The following is a 20291-nucleotide window of genomic DNA, read 5'->3' on the forward strand; positions in this document are numbered from 1 at the left end:
ATAAGGGCCACTGCAGTGCTCATGCAGGTCCACAGCCAAGCTCAGCAAACACACAAGAATAAGACCTGGACCGACAGGCCTGAAACCACATGACTTTCTCCAAGCCTTGATGAAGCCAGAACAGTCCTTCACAACAGCTTTTACACTGAATGCAAGTTCTGCACTGCAGTGTGCTGCTCTATCCTGCTTGTTTACTTAAAACAGTGTAGATCTTGTATAAAAATTATAAAGCTGGATATGAGCTGGAGTTTAAATTTAAACATGAATATATAAATACCACTTTGTGATTAAAAGGCGTTGGAGCGTTTTATTAGACCGTTTTTCGTGCAGAGAAGCTCTTCCTAAAATGATTTTTTTTAACCCAGGACACATTTTACTTTAAGTGATTTATTGTACACTAGGATGATAAACGTCATCTAGCTCGTCCATTTACAATAGGTAAGGCACAGAATGTACAAAATGTTCCAGGGAACAGCCTGTATTCAGATTAGCAAAAGGCCTACAGTACGTCAACATGTATTAAGAAATGAAGTAACGGATTCATTCTGTCTAGATTCTCATTAATCAAATATTTAAGTGCACTGCATGATGTTTGCAAACTGCAATTAGAAAGCATAAGTGATGATGAATAGAAATAAGGTTTTAGAGATTATCCCACAGAACTGGGGAGCAAGTAAAGGATATTTTATCTTGTAATGAAAAAATGAAAACCTTTAATACTAATATTATAAACCATTTCAACATAATTATGTTAGAATAAAGCAGATAACGAGATGTTCCAAGCCGATTTTCAGAAAGCACATATTAAAAGTCTCCCAGAATAAATAAACTGTCTTTTCAGAGGTGCTTAACATGAAGGACCATTGAAAAGATGAGCAGAAGCAACTCACCTCTGTCCTTTTAAAGCAAATGTATACATGCACAAGCTATAATGATGTGAGTAAAATCAGTCTGTGCTGATAAATCATTTATTTAATGTTCCAGTAAATGTAGTGACCTATAGGAAATGCTAAGTGCTATATCAACAGAAACAATGCAGAAAAAGAAGATTTCTCTTCATATTTTCTAAAGAAGATTCACAGCTCACACACACGTAATAAGCATCCATAAGATACATTTTCTATAAGCTGCTCTATTTGTGGATACAGAAAATGTACAAGAAGTTTCACTTAATTACTTGTTGAGTGATTCATTTATTCAAGCAGTAACTATGGACATTATTTAATCTGAAGTACCTTAAAATAGAATTAGTCAGTGAAAAGTGCTGCTCCCAATTTTTCCCCAGACGTTTCCTCTGTGTACTATTGACCTCTGACTCTTTTTAACAAAGTGTAAAAATTCGAATGAGATTTTGTTAAAAGACTCAGGGCATGTGCAGACATGCTTTTTCCCCCCAGAAACCATCTTTTTGTGAAAGATGCTAACACACTCAATATCACATGTGCAGTATACTGTACAGTAAATGACGAAAATAGTGATATTAGCTAAACAGAGGAAAGTAATGCATTAATAAAGGCATGTTTTTACTCAAAGGGATGTGGGGGTCTAGAACAAAGTACTCCAATACAGTACATCAGTCTGTCAAAAAGCAGATTCCCCAAGTACCCCTAACAAGAAGCTGAAATACTCCAACCACTTAACTACTAGGAACCACATGTGCAAGATATGCCTAAGGGTCACCTCTCAATTGTAACCACTTATTTTCTCATGACACAAGACACAAGTTAACAGGCACATGAACAGCACCATCAAAACAATAAACTAGATAGCCAATAGACTAATGTATTAAAGTGTTTTTATCAAGGGTGTTTTTTTTTCCTTTGCAAGCAAAAAATCATCTTTTAGCTTTCAAAATAATCACATGGAATAGACTGCTAGTAAGAAATATGCGACACAGTGCTCAGACACTCCTATACAAATAATAACTGACAAAGATACAATTAATTATTGCATTATGTTGAGGCTTTTGGCTAACTGCTGTGATACAATGGAAGGCAACATGTAATTAAAGTGCAATGTCACCAATGTGAGAGAGTTACCTGCTAGAAATGGCCTTTAATTGGTTTACACTGTGTTTTCCAAAAGAGAAGTTCATTCAGAAAGCACACCAACAGGAGAATAACAAATAGCTTTCTGCATCTGAGTAACAGCGTAGGTGTTGTTCATAGCAGAGAGAGCAGCAGGTGCAATGAAATTTAAATGTTCAATAAAGCCCAGTGAGCTTAACATAAGATATATAACTAAATATATTTTCAAAAAAATATAAATATATTTTATTCAATATAAATACAAAGTCCACTCTAGCTCACTTTAACACAAACAAATGTGATAACTTTGTGCTCTTGGATCCCACAGTCACACCATGTACCTTTATGTGATGTACGATATATTTGCATTACTGTTAAAAAAGACGTCAACAAGACTAGAAAACAGTCTGAGGACCGCAGTGACACTGAATCATGGGCCTGCAGGACACAAGGCTTGTTTTTGGGACGCTCTGCATAGGCCCTTTCCTGACCACCTGCTTTGCCAGACTCCAGTGAAATCTCTCGGCGTGGCTTAGCGTTCAGAAGCACACAGACCCGGCGCTGCCCTGTGGGCACTGCTCGCGTCCGAGCCGCTCCGGCGAAGGAGAGGAACGCTGGGGGTGAACCCCCTCTGTTCCTAGGTTGCCGGGGAGCGGGGACCCACCTGAGTCTGGCTGGCGGCCGCGTGGTTGCCGGGGAGCGGGGAGTGGCGGTCCTTCTCCTTGCCGTGACGCCCGCTCTGCTTGCTGCGGTGCAGCTGGTGCCGCAGCTTCGCGATCTGCTGGAAAGAGAGGCAAAGGGGGCCCGCTGAGCGAAACTCCGGGCGACAGCCCGCAGCTCCGAGGGCTAGAAATGTCACTTTCCGCACAGCAGGGCTGTCCTGTCCTGGTCCCGGTCCCGGAGAGCTGGTGTGTCTGTAGGTTTCCATGGTTTCTTTAAAGATGTTAATGGGGGGCGCAACTGGGGCAATAATGAGTTGAAGTCATTGAGAACTGACCTAGAGTGAAAGCTTGCAGACACACTGGCCCTCCAGGACTGTGGATCGCACAGTCTTGCCTTAGATGGTCACCTGTCCCTGTCTAACACAGGGATCACACACCCCTTTTTACAGTGCTGCTTTTCGCCACCAGGGGGTGCTATGATCTCTGCAAAGCATCTCTTTGAGTACAGACAGAACTTGTAATGCTACTACCCGCAAGGAAATAAGGTGTCATCTCGTCTACTAAACGGGGAATGGTAACCTTCTGACAAAGCGAGAGTAGGGGGTGAAAAAAAAACATTTTAAAGAGAAAGCTCTAAAAATATTCTCGTACCAAATGCTTAATTTAAAATGCAGTGGGACAACAAGGTCACTTTTTTATCTGAAAGGGCATCATGAATGTTGTATTCTAGAGCTCTATATTTTATAACATTGGGAGGTAGTGAATGCAGGTGAGAAAATATTTTCATGTGATAATATTTAGCTTCAGTACTGTATATCCCTAGAAACAAATAATACTGTGTTATCGGTGCATGTCCTTCTTTTTGCAGGTCTTAACTGAAACAATGCAGGACTATTATCAAAATCCCCAAGCAATGTTCTGAATCAGAGGGTTTTGAAGACCTATAAAGCATACAGGATACTAAAATGACCACAATAAAAGCCCCTATGGCCAGCACTTTTGTATCTCACATTAATCATGAAGTAAACAATGATACAACTTAGGTTACGTACAACAGATGGCAGCTATTTACTTCATTACAGTTCAACTTAGCTTTATTTTTTAAAAAGTCTGAATTTTTTGTCCAGCCAAACCTTTTACATTATGCAACCAAATGATGCCTTTAAGTTGTAATTAACATTTTACACAAGCACAACGGTTACAATAATGGCCCACTAACTAAAGAACAGTTAATCATTATGAGTCACCATCGGGAGCTGTAACAGAAATAAATGCTTGACATCGACAGAGATGAAACAAAAGGCGTGCTCTCAATGGTGAAAATAACTTTTCTGCCATGTCATTCACACCTTCCCCTCTCTGCATGAATGTCATTTTACTGCATTTTCTCGGTTTTCAAATATTTGATTTGATGAAGCCAAAGATCTTGAGGAGGAGATGACTCACAATGTCTTTTATAATTTATTAATTATATTAAATTATTATTTTATAATTTAGCTAGAGTGCAAATGTTAATCTTAAACATCCCCTGAAGGACAAACTTAAAAAGCCATCACTATTTCACAGGGTGTTTTTGTATAAAATCTATCGGGCTTAGTGGCCCAAATTAATTTGTCTCTTGACCAATTATTTTGCTTTTTACACACATGGAGTACGTAAACGCATATAAACTTATTTTTTTCCCTAGAAAAAAGCTCAATACATAAAAGTGATGCAAAAAGAGTCAAAGATGAAGCACACAACGCTATGAGTGATGAATTAACAATATAAACAGCAATGGAGTGAAAGCAGGTGCAGTAATTGAAATCTGTGAAGCATAACAAAAACACAGTTAAGATTAAATTCAGATTTTCTTGTAAAAGTGCACCAGAAGGTCATCTTGCTTCACAAGATCTTGTCTACGTCTTGCCTAAGTTGTCTAGGTTGCCATCATGATATGGGAGGTGACAAGATGAAGGAGTCAAGATTTGTTTCCTATTATCTGATGCATAAAGCTCCACTTTTATAAAGTTTGCTCATTTATAGGGGGGCACAGTGACCCCAGGCTTTAGGATTAGCTGTTATGGGTGCAACTCTGGGTCGGGGAATCTTCTGTGGAGAGTGTTCTGCCTGTGTTAATGCAGCAGGACTCTTGAGTCCACCCACAGTCACAAAAACATCCCAGCCAGGCTAAGTGGCTTCTCCACTTTGCAGCAGTGTGCAAGTGTCCGCAGCAGACAGGTGTCCCACCAGGGAGCAGTCTCTGCTCACACCTTGTGCGTGTCGGGCTAGGCATCGCCTCTCACCCCACACCTCTTGGGACTAAGTGGTTACAGAAAACAGACAGATGGGTTTGCAGGGAAAAAACAACAAGCTTCTGAATCGGACCTTCCACATGACGATCTTGGATAAACCTCTGAGATAACAAAAGCATAGACACTTTTATAATGTGCTTTTGGAATAATGGCAATTGAATAACATCCTTTATGTAGTTCAGTTAAAAAGCCCTCTAACCTGCAGATTTACATTCCAGTGTAACTCTGGCCTCCCGCAGGTAACACAGATGTAATTCTGCACGTTCGAAACAAAGAGATATTGTTAAGGCAACGTCTTATCTGTCTTGCATTACTGCCACAAACAGTGGTATACTACAGTATGGTCTGCTCAGACTGTGCAGCAGGCTTTCGGTGCTTTTTCAGATCAACAAAGACATGCCCAGGCAAGCTTTAAATGGACATTCTGAGGAGCAAGAAGAAAAAGAATCAGTAATCAGCCTGACTCTTTGTACCATGGTAATGAATAATATGCCCAAAAATGCAAATAAAACATGCCTCTGAAAATCGGTTATTTTAAATAACGTTTTATAAAAATATGCCTGTAAGATTAAACAGGAGGGATTGCCATTTGGCCCATATGCTTGCTAAATCCTTGTAGTCTGCTGTGATTTTGTTACAAATTCTACAACTCCAGTAACAGACTGCAATCCTCACCTTGCCAGGCAAAGAAAAGCCTTTAGTGCAAATTCCTGATAAAAAGAAGACTCCGATACAAAAGATTTTAACACGAAGCATGTGCTTACTTAAAAAGTATGGGCTTGAGAGATGGCAGCACTTGAAGTGGAAACTTGCATAACCCTGTGATATACAAGACTTAAATAACATACGGTACTACAGTGAGAAAAGGACGAACAGAGTAACTGCACACAGGTACATTCAGAGGGCTCCAACATCTTTCGAGTCACAGAGGCAAGGGTACAGATGATTTGTTTTTAAAAAAGTCTTCTTCTGTGAAAATGTTTGCAATTTGAGGCTCATCATGATCTTAAACAACGTAATCAATTGAGATCAAAAGCAGAGATAAATGAAGCCTCTCTACTTTTATGCACATGTATTTCCACTGAAAACAAATGAATACACACACCAGGTGCTGAACTGAAAATTAGCATATATCTATTTAGAGGAAATTCATTAAAAGTTCAGACAATTTCATCTGTGACAAAAACGGTCATTAATGCTGTATGCCCAATTTTTAAAATGTTTAATAATTAATTAATAATTTTTAATGTTTAATTAATAATCTGATTTCCCATCTTAAGTATTGTAGATAAAAGAGATCTCTAAAGATACTGACAGTCCAAAAATAGAATACACAATAACAGCATTTTTACAATGCACAGAAGCTTAGGTTTCACAGAAACAATGACTCAATTTAGTGAAGAAGAGAGTGCTTATGTTTAGAAATACTCCATTTTGGGATTCTGCTTTGCTGAAAGTCCCAGATGGGAATCCTAGGACCATAATGGATAATCCCGCACAAAAATTACCATCAACTCACAAGACCTTCTGGAGTAGTGATAGTATCCTCAATACTCACCCTCCCTAATTCAGATTGGCTGGTACTAACACTGATGACCAGAGTGTCCTCATCTAGATACACTGTGAACAACCTTTGAAATCCAAGTAATTAGCACACACCACCACAGAGCAATGCTCATTTTAGGCAACATTTTAAGGATTCCTGATATATGTGCATATGTAAAGCGCTCTAATGCACAGCAATGAAACTACTGCTTTGTATATATGGACTTGTGCGCTACACACTGTATTTGTACGACATGTTCAAAGCACAATCAAAGCAATACCACTGTTATTACAGGGCCTTTAATTTCATAATATTTGTCTATTTAACATTATCTTTCTATAGCTGTACAATATGCACATTTTAAATGCTTTCTAAATGACTAAGTAATATAACATGAATCATGAGTCACTCATTGAGGGGATCAATTGAATTTTAACACAGAAAAACGGCATCAACAGAAAATCATAAGCCTGGTTCTATACTGCTTTTCTATAATAATAAAACTTACATTTTGCACCATTGTCAATTCTGTTGGCCATAATTAGTGTTGAGCAGTTTGCAGTGAAGGTAGTAAAGAGAAACACGCTTTACTAAAGCTAAACAGCTCTGCTTTGTCTTTGAAATGTTATGAAAGTGCTTCTTTTTCAAGACCTAGCACTCTGGCAGGTTTTTTTGGCATTTCTTTCAAGGACCATGAAAAGTGTCAACAGTAAAAAAATAATTTTACTAGTGTGACGTTTTAAGGATTGCCAGGTCACAACCAGACAGAAGCTTAACGCCACAGCCACAGTGTAAGGCCATCAAAAAAAAATTTAGGTTAACCAAAACAATATAAAACCTATCTCCTTAAACTATGCGTGCAAACCTTAAGAGCACTATAAATTCCTAGTACTACTATATGAACTCTTCCAAAAACCCAGGAAAAAAACAGAACAACAAAACTAACAGTCTTGCAGGTCTTTCCAAACAAAAAGACTCCAGGTCCCAAGTAGACTTCCTCTATAACCCTGCCCTATATTCCCTCCCCGACCCTGAAGCTTCTGACTTCCATCCTTATAACTATAACTTGTATCTGAATTATAACTAATGTGTATCTTAAATTATCAGGTGATTTAGCTCCTTATTGTACAGCAAGATAAATATCCCAAACACTCCAACTGGAACAATTAAACCAGACGGCCCCCCCCTCAGATCCCAGACCCCAGTGACACTGATGCTGTACGAGACTATGTGGACATGGACAAGCAGAAAGAGTCCTAGAAACTCGGAAGATCTTCTAAGGAGTATGAAAAACAATTCCTCCACAGTTAATAGAAAAAGTATATAACAGGATCCCTAGACAAATGTAACTGGTTTTGAAGAAAAAAGGGCCAAGGGACATTCACACAATTAGATTGCTGTATGGTGTACAAATGCTACTTGGGGGATCTGCACTAAGGACAAAAATGTACTCTTCTCAATTATCAGATCAGAGTAATGCAAAATGTAAATGGTATCTGCATTACTGTGGACAAATACAGGAGTATCTGCACATCATACTCTTGATAGACTGCAACTGAAAACAGATTTAGAAAATGAAAGACAGGTACAAATCAAGATCCAAGACTGTGATGTCAAAAGACAAAAAAACTAAGAAGTACTAAATATATCATTATCTTACTTGTATAACTAATTGCATGTTTTTCTAATGCATAATGTTCAGTTTTAATCATATTCACTACATATTTTAATTGAAGACACTGAAAATCCTCTAATGGTTGTGCACGACTTTATATTCTTAGCTGGATTACAAGGAGTGTTGTTGTGTCTTTTTCTATTTTTCAAATATACAGAAAGTTCAAGACAGTCTGCTGCGTTTCTCTCCCCATAAACAGCCAACGAACACCCCTCCCCGACTTAAAATAACAATAAACCTTTTACAATGAATTTTGTCATGTGTAGCTTTAACTTAAATGTAACTTATTATTTCGAAAAAAAAAAACAATTGAATGTATTGCATTACCTTCGTATTTAATCCCTTTCAACAGCACATGTAATTTTGAAGCTTAGTACACATCTAACTCTTAAGAGGAGGAAACAATTCCCCAATACTAATAAAAGAATATACTATATATATATAATGAGGTAATGGGGTGGAACTAACAATGAAAGTTCTGCTATAACACCTCACTTTTCATATCTACTTTCTAGCATCTTTAAATGAAGAGCTGCAGTATGACTGCAAAGCATCTGTGCTGAGGCCCCTTCCATACAGTACTGAGACATCTTTGCTGCATATGTTAACTAATATTCAACATAAAACAAGCCTGTCAGTTATACAAGCTGCCAAAAATACATTTTACTGAAAAACCCTTTCAGAACAGGAGAGGAATCTCACACTTTCAGTGCTGTGAATACTGGGAAGATGTCAAAACACACCCAGTACAATTTATTTACTGAAAAGTTCATTTTCCCCATGAGAACTTCGGCAATGGACTTGACTGTATACCTCATCACACAGATAACATAAGACAGCACACTTTGTGCATGAAATGTGCACCTATCTTTTTTTTAAACTGAACTGAAAAGGGGGGATGATTGATCAGGTTTTTGATGTTAATCTAAGATGAAGTGCAGTGTCAAAGGAGATAATGTGGTATATTCAGTGTACCCTGTTGCTGCTGCTGCTACAGAACTGAAGAAAGCAGAAGCAGATAAGCAAACTTTTCACGGTGGGCATGTCCTGCTCTGCTGCTGATACAAAACACTGGCTCACAAAGAAATTCGAGGTCACACAGGAAGTCAAATATAGAAATTGTTTCAGGTACTTCAAAACTGCAAGTGCAATGTAGTCGAAAGCTGCCTGCACACAGTTTTTAACAACAGAAACTTCAGGCTACAAAAGTCAGGATCTAAATTTAGCAATATGCTAAATTGATTGTGATACTATTCTTAGCCAATTTAAACTTCACCTCCAGAGATGAGGTGTCATTTCTGTAGCAAACACTGGGGGGTCTCATTTTAGGGTTTTTTACCAAAGTTTCCAGTTTGTCTATTGATAATTCATGTAACTGCCTGCATGTTTTAAAAAAGTTGATCACAACTTTAAATTAGCTGTATTACAAGGAAGGTTGTTGTGTCTTTCAGCTTTTCAGAAATACAGAGCAATAGAGTTCAAATACAAATACAAGTTCAATACAGTCATCTGCGTTTTTCTTCCCATGAATAGCCAAGGAACACCCCTCCCCGATTTAAAATAATAGTACACCTTGTATTTAAGCATTATAATTTGATTACTATCTAATAATAATAATTGCTTACACTTATATAGCGCTTTTCTGGACAGTCCACTCAAAGCGCTTTGTAAGGTAATGGGGACTCCCCTCCACCACTACCAATGTGCAGCATCCACCTGGATGATGCGACGGCAGCCATAGTGCGTCAGAACGCTCACCACACATCAGCTCTCAGTGGGGAGGAGAGCAGAGTAATGAAGCCAATTCATAGAGGGGGATTATTAGGAGGCCATGATTGGTAAGGGCAAGGGGGAAATTTGTCCACCCCTACTCTTTTCGAGAAACACCCTGGGATTTTTAATGACCACAGAGAGTCAGGACCTCGGTTTTCCATCTCATCCGAAGGACGGCGCCTGTTTACAGTCTAGTGTCCCCGTCACTATACTGGGGCATTAGGACCCACATGGACCGTAGGGTGAGTGCCCCCTGCTGGCCCCACTAACACCTCTTCCAGCAGAGACCAAGGAGTTTTTCCCAGGAGTCTCCCATCCAGGTACTGACCAGGCTCACACCTGTTTAGCTTCTGTGGGTTGCCAGTTGTGAGTTGCAGGGCAATATGGCTGCTGACATTGTTGCATTCAGCAAAAATAAAGACCCATTCAGATAATCTACTAGGACACAGTCAACACAGATCAAAGACAAAGCAGAGATGAAGGCCTTCAGTATTATTTCAATGAGAGCACAAACCAAATATAAAATCTGCCCGTCCTGCATAATTTCTAGGGGTGTTTTCAGTCCTGTTAAAACAGCAGAAAACTATTTTCTGTGCTGGCAAAACCACTCCCCTCTTTTATTTTATCTTTCACATTTCCTGTATTGCCATAACAACTAGTGAGAAAAATGCCATAATTCTGAAAACACATGCATATCCTGTATCATACTGTACAATCTGCAGTTCGCAAGTTTTTGTCACATATAGTAGAAGATAATCTTCTGCTCGGGATAAAATAAGCACCAAAACTCATACAGTTCGTCATGGACCACTCAACAGTCTTCTAAAGAACCGATTTTCTTTCGAATTTATTTACCTCTTTCAACTGGTCAGCACTTCCCCACGATGCTGACCGCTGATGTGTGCCCTTCTTTTCAGCTCCTTCTTCAGCCCAGCAACTGGGAGTCTAAAATAAGAAAACAAAACAGTTAAGGTGCTATTTTTCCCCTTACATTGGTAGTTCTTGCCCTTTCTAATCCAGATTAAAGGGTGATTAATATTCTGAAAAATATTTTTCTTTAAAAAAAAGATGCATTCCATAATGTTTCACAACAGCATCCAGTGAGAGAACAGAGCCTTCATATAGTGTTTGCCTATTTCAAAAATTGTGCAGCTGACTCAAACAAACACAGGTGCAGATAGAGAAATAAGAAATTATTTGATCAGGGGGTTACCTGACTGAGGAATGTTTATTGCTAAAGAGCAAACAATGTTATAAATGAAAGAAAAGGCAAGTCAAGCGCCATAAAAGATGCCCATGAACAGTGGCATTTAAGCAAGTTTTTATTTTGATTGCTTCACAAGAACTCCTCCACATTACATGTCAAGCAAAAATACATTTTGACCCCCACCCCCCACCTTCAACACGGCAGCATTTCAGTGTGCAATTATTATCTGAAAGGCTGAATAAGATTACATAACCCATCCCAACACTTCAAGTATGGCTTTAATAAGCCAGTGAATCCCTAGTGTCATGTGGTTCAATAGCTGCCTTCATCAGTAATGAACCAAGACTGCATTACCCATTCGTTCTTAACATTTTCGCACGGAGAACAAAACAAAAAAAAACAAAGTAACCGAACAGTGGCGTTACAGGGGAAAAAAAAACAACATGCGCAAACTAAATTACTAAATTGTTACAGCACAAAGGGAGAGGTCAGAACAACTGAATGCCAGTAACCCAATCGGTGACCTACTGTACCATTCTGTGGCTTGCATAAGCTCCGCAAAAGCACACAGCACGGGGAAGAAAAGAGTATGTAGTGGTTAATGTAGGGGTCTCCATCCCTGGTCACAAAGGGCAGGGTTAATTAGGCAGATGACTGGTTAAATCGTGTAACTGACAGATTACAGTATTTGGAACACAAGTCTGAACTCTGCTCACAAGAACATTTTGTCCTAATTAAGTAAAACACTTGTGTAATGCAAGAATTTACTTAGAAGTATTCCCAATCTTAAGAAAGAGGTCATTTAAGTTAATTTAATAAACCTCTTTAATGCACTTGACTTTTCTAGCAATGTTAAAAGATTAAAAAAAACAAGTTTTTGAACAAGTCTTAGTGGAATTTAAAATGGGGGAAACCAGGGGATTTTTCTAATAGAAGGATCCAGAATTCGCAGCAGTCTCAGGACCAGGCCCTCAAGACCAGTGTGAGTTGACAAACCCATCGTCTGACAGGCCGAACACATAGCACACAACGTGCTACTTTTCAACATTAACCCTGTGCTGAAAGGCAGCTTAAAAGATACAAAAAATGTTGTCCCTTCAGCCCATTAAAAAGGCTGCAGGCACATGATACAAGAATCATCCCATCCACAGGGGGGAACGTCTTTCTCAAGTGTTAATCACAATGCAGACGGCTGGGGAATCATCACCTGAAACCAGGCTTTTAGTATTTTTCTCTTTAATACGCATGGCAATAAAATAAAAACAGTGTACAATCAACATTAGGGGTGGAGCTGACAGCAAAAGGTGCACCAAGTTAAGACCTTAAGCCCTTCTCCAATTTCTTTAGAAGGGGCATTTCAGGTTACAAACACGTAGCTGGCAAGAACCAAGCACACAAGGTAGAACCCTCATCCTCCTGTCTCTTTTATTGACAGTACGCCAAGTATCACACAATGTGGAGCAGGTCAGATAGCCACTAGTGAGATGTTCTTTTCTGTTTTCTAGAGGAAAAACCTGAAGTGAGCAAGGAGTGTTAACAGATATATGGAACAGGGGGCATAGGAAATAACCCAGATAGAAACAAAATGATAATGAAAAATAAAAAGGTCTGAAAAGGTCTGTGACCCTTCTTTTGTTCTATCTTCTTCTATGTTTTAATTCCATTTTTTCCCAATCTACTAGAACATGGCTAGACCCAAAAACCATTGGAACAAAAACAAGAGGATTAAGTGTCACTATGATAAACAAAATAAGCAAACAAATGTTTAAATCACAGAGATTTCAGTTCCCAATGAGAATGAGAATGACTAAAGAATGAAAATACTTCAATAATACAACTCTGCATACCTACAAATCAGTTTTAGAGGGATGCATTACACAAAAAGGGCAAGATGCTTACTTATTGAATACACAGACACAATAAATGAAATGTCACAATGAATATAAGCAAGTTTGAGCAAATGTATCACTCCATCCAATCCAATAAACCTTCAGATTTGAAAAACTCTTCTGAGCCAAAACAAACAGGCGTGGACAGCAGGATACAGCAGGAAAGACTGGGTGTTCTTTGAGAAGGAAAGTCTGACACTTGGGGCTTGTCGCAGCCACCAGAAGAGCGGTTTCTTCACAAATTCCACGTGTCCTCTCTCTGGACCCAGTCTGTGCCAATCAATTCTGGAAACTATACAGGGATTGCCTTCATCGGGAATCCAACTGGACCGATATGCTGATTTCCTTCTAAAAAACGCCCTCCAGCTCTACCACCTTGAGTTCCGGACTCCTCAGGTTCTCTGCATAATCATCCAGCATTTCTATTGATTCCCTTTGTTCTTCCACTATCAAGTCCAGTTTTGAGATCATTTGCTGAGCAACTACACGGACATCTGAGCATTTAAGTCTGAAGCCGATACAGCTGAAATGAGCTCACTGCCACCATTTCAGACATTACAAGCAGCTCCTGTAGATCCATTGTCTGTTCAAGCCGAGTGGGCCACCCTAGCCTCTTAAAGATCTTCACATTCTTTTAGCTTCATCTTAACTGGAGAAAGAACAGGCAGAGGATCGGCCTTTTTCTGCTTCCCAGCCATCTTATACGAACCACCCACACAGAAATAGACCAGAGGGGAAACCAAACAAAAAGCATGACAGGCAACAGAGGTTCTTGCACCCTTCTACTATCTGAGCACACCAGGAATGTTATCTGCAAAAAAGTTGAGATCTTATTCTCACTTCACTCAGATTTCTTTCCCTTGGTTCGCTCTTTGACTCTATAGTCTACAGTCTGTGTTGGTGTGAAACCACTAGAGGCTCCTAGCAAGAGGAGCTGTTATTCAACTTGCTCTTACATTCTGCTCTCTCTGTTAGTGGTTGCTGATGAAAAGAGGAAGCTAGATGCTTGTCATTGATTCTTTGATGACAGTGTGAAGATCATATCTTTGTCTGTAATTGGAGTTAGTAACTCGGACTTCAGATTTTAAAAGATTACCTAAATTCCATTTGCCATTGTCTGTTTTGCAATGTCAATGATTACATTAAAGTAATATTCAATGCTAACTAAATATTAAAAAGTCAGCATTAAGTCCAATACAAATTACAAATTATAATTATTCATTAGCTGAAAGACACAAAACTTGTATACACATGACTATCATGCAAATGGCACAAATTAGAAAAGGCATTGCTCAGTTTATGACTGAACTGCAATGTTAACAGGTGTTATGGTTGCGTGCGCACAATATACCAGTTATTCATTTCTAGAGGGGCCACAAACGAGACCAAGAGCAGTGTCTGCTTCATCTTTCAATTTCAATAACTACAGCACACCAAACCTCATATTGTCTCATTAGTTCTCTTTCCGGATCTTTGATATGCAGTAAGCAAACTCGATTAAATCGAAGGAACAGCCATACTTACTACTACAGTACAATCGGCAGCAGAAGTCTTCAGTTTCTTAAGTCAGCAACAAACCGTCATCACACACAGTGAAGCCAATTTTGCCGAGTGGCAAAAAAAAACAAAGACAAGGCATTTACTGTATGTACAGCCCTGCAGGAATTAAGACTGATTTTTTTTTCTTTTTCTTAATCAGACTTTTTCTGTGAGAGGAGCAGTATTCTTTGGCTTGTAAAAGCAATAACTGTTTTATTTTCTCCTAGTACTATGGTACCAGGACAGTCCTAACAAAGCCACACTTCACCTCTCTCTTAGACTTTGCTACAGATTAAAACAAAAACGTACAAAAATCTCATATATGAATTATACTTATGGTAGCATAATTTAAAATTAATATTGATGTGAAAATATACATCCAAGATACAGTACATGCAAAAAGGTCTGTTGAATCGCTCGGATGTCAAAACAGATTTTGTACAAAATTGTTTCTATAGAAACAAAAATATACCAGTTGTGGATTTAATTAGGCACAAAACATGCTGCTTAAAGGTGAATGCAAACCGTATCACAGCACACAGGTTGCAACACGATAAGACCTTAAAAAATGCAGGCAGTATGTGCTAAGCAGTTGGAAGGCCTTTAGTATAAAAAAGGGTCTAAAAATGTAAGCCTTTCTTATGCTAAATGCATAGGGAAAACAAGAATTCTAAAAGCAAACATAAGCATAACCTTTGGTGTAGAAGCATTGTATTATTGTGCTAGAAAGATCATGCAAAATGCAATATATTAAATTGCTTTTCTTCTCAAAGGACGTCAGTAACTGAATGTATAAACATTTAACAAAAAAATAAATTTGTTAAAGAAAATTTTCAAATTTCATCCATTCAAATGGATGCTCAGAATGGGGTGATCTAATTAGTGGGAGAACCACAAGGATGTGTTCCCGAATAAATTCTCTTCTTACCTTACATTAATGATCTGGATTTTCGTATAGTTAAGTAAACTAGTCAGGTTTGCAGTAAATATCAAAATAGGAGGACTAGCAAACATTGCAGAAGCACCCAATGAATTCCAATTAAGTTATTAAATTTAAAATGAAATAGTGAAAAGAGTTTTGCATACAGGTAGTAAAAAAAAAATCCATAAAAAATATTAACACAGAGCTTGATGAAGCTACATCTGAAAAAGGCTAAGCTTTTTATGTTAACACATCATTTACTGTACATCTTATAGGCAACGTGGGAAAAGCAGTAAAATAAAATGTCAAGATAAATAAAAGTGTAGAATGTAAAGCAAGGAATGTTAAAATTTAATAAGTCATCCTTTAGAATACTGTGTACCATTATTGATTATTAATATTGTGCAAAAGATTGGTCACCATATTACAAAAACATATTCCTGCACTGGAATCAGTTATGAGACGATCAACCAGCTATACTCTTGGGCTTAAGGGAATGTCCCACACACCTGGTCCAAGTATCCAAGACCCTCAAAGACACTGACAAAGTCAACCCAATGTCTGGAAACAACATGGAAGTGCAGATAGACTGGAAGGCATTTCTTTATGAAAAGGGTTGTGGAAATATGGAACAAGCTACTCAGACACGCTGTTAAAGCCGATACCTTCAAGAGATGCTGTATGAGATCCTTGGATTGGATAAGATCAGATCACTTTATTAGCCATGTACAATTTCTTGCATTAGGAATTTGTCTTTTCACAGACCCCAGATTGCTGTCCATGAGACACAGACACGCAGACAGGGAGAGAAGCTTGGGGTCAGAGCGCAGGGTCAGACATTTATACAGCACCCCTGGAGCAGGATTCCTCTACCCGCCACGGGATTTGAACTGGCAACCTTCCAGCCACAGGCGCAGATCCTTAGCCACAAGGATCTTGTGGCTCCGCTCCGCTCCGGCCAGCTTAATTAATTATTAGATTAATTAGCTCCTAATGACCCAAAAGGGCTGAATTAGCCAGATGGCTTCCTATGTGTAATATTTCTTATGCTTAGTCAAAAGTCAACTGAAAATGCCAATACCAGGTATGTTAATTCATCACTGTCAGAATCAAGGTCCAAGTCTGGTTTTGGGGAACAGCATCCCTTACTCCGATCCCACTGAAGCTCTGCTTTGGGGTTGTCATTAACCCTAATGATCAATGGCATCCAGGAGCCCGTCGCTGATTTATCACAGAATAGCACACTGGCCACATGAATCTGACTGCAGCAAATGCACTGCTTAACTGATGTCAAGCTTGCTTGTCAAACAGGCAGATGATAGTGGATTCCTTTTTTATTTAACTAGCTCACTGTAGGCTGTAATACTGAAGTTTCTGCAGCATCTTCCTGTGCTACAGCATACTGGATCCTTTGGAATCGATTGCAAAAATGCATCTTTCCAGTGAAATGGTCCTGGGAGGACGCCAGAATTACTGGCCCTCCGCATCACTGTGCTAAACACATTAAGCAAAGCCAAATCATTTGAGACTTAAGAAAATTATTATCATTGTTATCATCATGTTTGCAACACATTGGCCTACGTGAATGGGTTTTTCTTACAGAAAGTGGATTTGTTTTCAAGTTCAGTACTGATATGCCTGCGGAAGGGCAGAGACAAAAGATCCGCAAGACTGACTTCAATGTATGTACTGATCTCACATCCCATCAGAAGGGGTCTTGCCCAGATTTCACAGAATCAAGTGCCACCGTGTTGAGCATGCCGAACAAGCAAGCGGACAGGATTCCTCTGTGTGGTAGATGGTTACAGCACACACAAGGAAGGAAAATCACACTAGCAACCTTTAACTAACCTCTGGCTGACCTCCTGGAAAGATCTGAATCTGAAACGGCACTGAATAATTTAATTTAAAGGTACAGATGTTTTGGAGAGGGCTGGGGCTAAAAAGATCAGTCTAATAAAGAAATTATTGTACTTTGGAAAAGGGTAATGCCATTACTATAGCATAAAGCTATCTTTAGAGGCAACTGTAGAAATAGAAGTAACAACACTGCCAACAGCTTAACTTAAATGCTGAAATCCCCTATTCAGGCAGCATAAAGCATATGAAATTAAAGGGTCTTTTTGTAAGCAAACCTTCTATGTACCGTGAAATTTCCGCAGACTTTGAAGAGGATTTTTTTTTGAGGCAGAGAAAAATTCTCCCGCAATATTAACGAATGGAACATTTTTAAGTCAGTATAATGACATGTGGACAGTGAAACAGTTTGATAATTACAATCAAAACGAAGCAAAGCAGATTCCATGTGTGATACTGTTTTTAAGCAAAGCACAAGTTTCTCAAACTAGAAAATGCAACCTAGACAAGGTCATTCAGGAATTTTACAGGTTTACATTTGCCTAACATTCTCACCAAGCCAGTTTTTAACTGAATAGTCATTCATGTATTCATTCCCTTCATTGTTTTCTCCCCATGTGAAAACGCAAGCTTTATCTGGAATCAAGCTCAAATTTATTTGAGGTTAAAAATCCCATTATCCTAGTTTTAAGTGAAAGACAGTGGCAGATTTTACACTACTGTAACTTCAAAAATTGCAATACCCTAAAAAACTATACTTCTGACATGTACTAAATCTTCTGCCTTCTTCAGCATCAGAGCAGATTTTCAGATAGACTGCATGCTGAAACCATTTAAAACCATTTTTTTTGTTTTTCTAATGATAACTGTTTTAAACAGGCAATGCGATGCTTCAGAAACAACGTGGATGACACTGTTCACTGCCAGATTTACAGAACATCTGACATTGTAAATCGTGTCTCTCTATATTGCGAAGGTCAGCAGAACGGGCAGGCAATATCTTGTGAAGATTACCCACAGGGAAATTCTACAGCCTTCATTTTCAGTTTGCCTTGAAGTCAGAAAATCCAAAGATGCCTTTCGCTTCATGACTTGTTATGCTGTGGCATATCACTCATGTTGTCTCTACACTTCACGAGTGAAATAGGAACATGAAAAGAAAAGCACAGGAAACCAGGCCTGATGCTGCACCATGGCATTAAAGTGAAAAAAAAAAGGTTCTGCAACAAATAAAAGGTTTCCTGAGTGGCACGGCTTCATGCGATGGAATTATTAGTGCAGTGAGGCACCTGACACCATCGGTGTAACTGCAGAGCTCTGCTGAAACGAGAAAACCCAAATACTTATTAGATCAACTATTTTATTTTTTTTCTATTCACAAGAACAAATAGCCAGTGATATACAGAGCTCGGAGCTTTCAATAAAAATACCAAAAAATGCAGGTCTTAAAAAAAAAATGGTCGTATATAATACAGGAAAGAGAGAAGCACAATCTTTGCAGAAAGGCCACAGATTCTTCGTCTGTTGAAATTAGGTCAGATAGACATTAGCTCAAAGTGGTTTAGGGTTTTGGGCAGGCCACACTAAGCCTGCAGTCAAGGCTTGGGCGTTGTTGATTTGAGGCATGACAGATTCGAGCCAGACAATTTTCTTAAACAACTCCCGCCACATCTGCCATGGAGATACTGGGGGAAAATCCCGGGAGCAGGCACTAGCGTTCTGGGCAAGTGCAAGCAGATAAGGGAATTCGATTTTTACCACACCCTGGGAAAAACACACTCCGTCCTGCATCAGAATCCACACCTGACCCTGGAAAAACCCTGACGGACACCACAGTGCCTGCAACCACTCCAGCCATGCCTGCTGCCAGGCCACGCGCATATCTTCTCTGGTGTCATTTTAATGGGGCTGTCCGTTCCATGACAAATAATTCCAGTCAATTCAATACATCATCGTATCCTTTAATGAAAACCCTGGGAGATGTTTCATTAAAAACTGGGATCAAATCCAGGTTTTCAAATTTCAGCTCGATTTAACCCGCCATTTATTGCCTAGTCTAAAGAGTTAGAATTGGACGTTTTGAGCAGATCCGCAGCCTTCCAGTTTAAAGTTTGGGGGGGGGGGGGGGCCTCTTTTGTAGGGGATGTATTCTTCTCTGCTCGACTCATTTTGTATGCCTTGTCGAGGAAAGGGGCTGAAAAGAGAGACATTCTGGTTTCTGATCATTTTTAATTTCTGCACAAGAAAAAAAAATCAATAAAAAGGGTCCAAATGTAATTAGACATAATTTAATTAATTTCATGCATAAATAGATTCCTAAGTAGTTCAAGCAGAAGAAGTGCCTGTTCAGCGCCCAGGTGGAGCCCTGTGGCCTCATCTCGCCCAGCTCAAGCCTGATTCATCGCTGTGCTGACCGGCAGCGACACAGGGGCAGGGCGGGCCAGGTTCTTCTCAGCTTCCTAGTGCAGCAACTCCTGAGCCTTTCTGGCCGCCCGCAGGCAGGCCGTGACATGGGCGAGAGATGTGCCACTCCTCCAGCAGGGCCCGGCGCTCTCCTGTAGGCCCCCGTGGAGCTGGCGGGGTGCCGGAGAGGACTGGTTCTGCAAGAGGAGCTCACTGTGCCCATGCGCTGCTTTTTCAACCTGGCTGGTGGAGCAGGGCAGCTGCTGCTGGAGGGGGAGCTTAGGTCGGTCTGTGCACCAGGAAAGCAATATTAAGGTTTAACGGTGGTGGTTTAACGGTGGTGGCAAAACGGTTTTAAAAAGATCGGTGCAAGTGTGTGCTCGCAGGCGAAGTGCAGGCATTCACAGTCAGGAGCAGCACCATCCTTCTGCTGCTGCTGCTGGCAGTCATTAGTGGGTCTCCTGAATAGCTCTGGAGAGAGACCAACAGGCATGGAA

The 20291-nt window shown here is 39.6% G+C and overlaps 1 protein-coding gene across 3 annotated transcripts in view; it reads right to left on the reverse strand.

The window, feature by feature from the left end:
- glcci1a (glucocorticoid induced 1a) overlaps positions 1–20291 on the reverse strand; it is a 72643-nt gene that overhangs the window by 19247 nt on the left and 33105 nt on the right. For 2 of the 3 annotated variants that reach the window (XM_088600473.1, XM_088600471.1), the window contains exons 3-4: positions 10833–10922; positions 2692–2808 (exon numbers count right to left, since the gene is read on the reverse strand). In XM_088600473.1, coding sequence (XP_088456599.1) covers positions 2692–2808; positions 10833–10922 — 207 coding nt within the window. The remainder of the gene's footprint in view (positions 1–2691; positions 2809–10832; positions 10923–20291) is intronic. The other variant, XM_088600472.1, reaches the window with a different exon arrangement.

This window comes from Lepisosteus platostomus, chromosome 12, assembly GCF_059453375.1.
Source record: "Lepisosteus platostomus isolate fLepPlt1 chromosome 12, fLepPlt1.hap1, whole genome shotgun sequence".
Classification (NCBI taxonomy): Eukaryota; Metazoa; Chordata; class Actinopteri; order Semionotiformes; family Lepisosteidae; genus Lepisosteus; species Lepisosteus platostomus.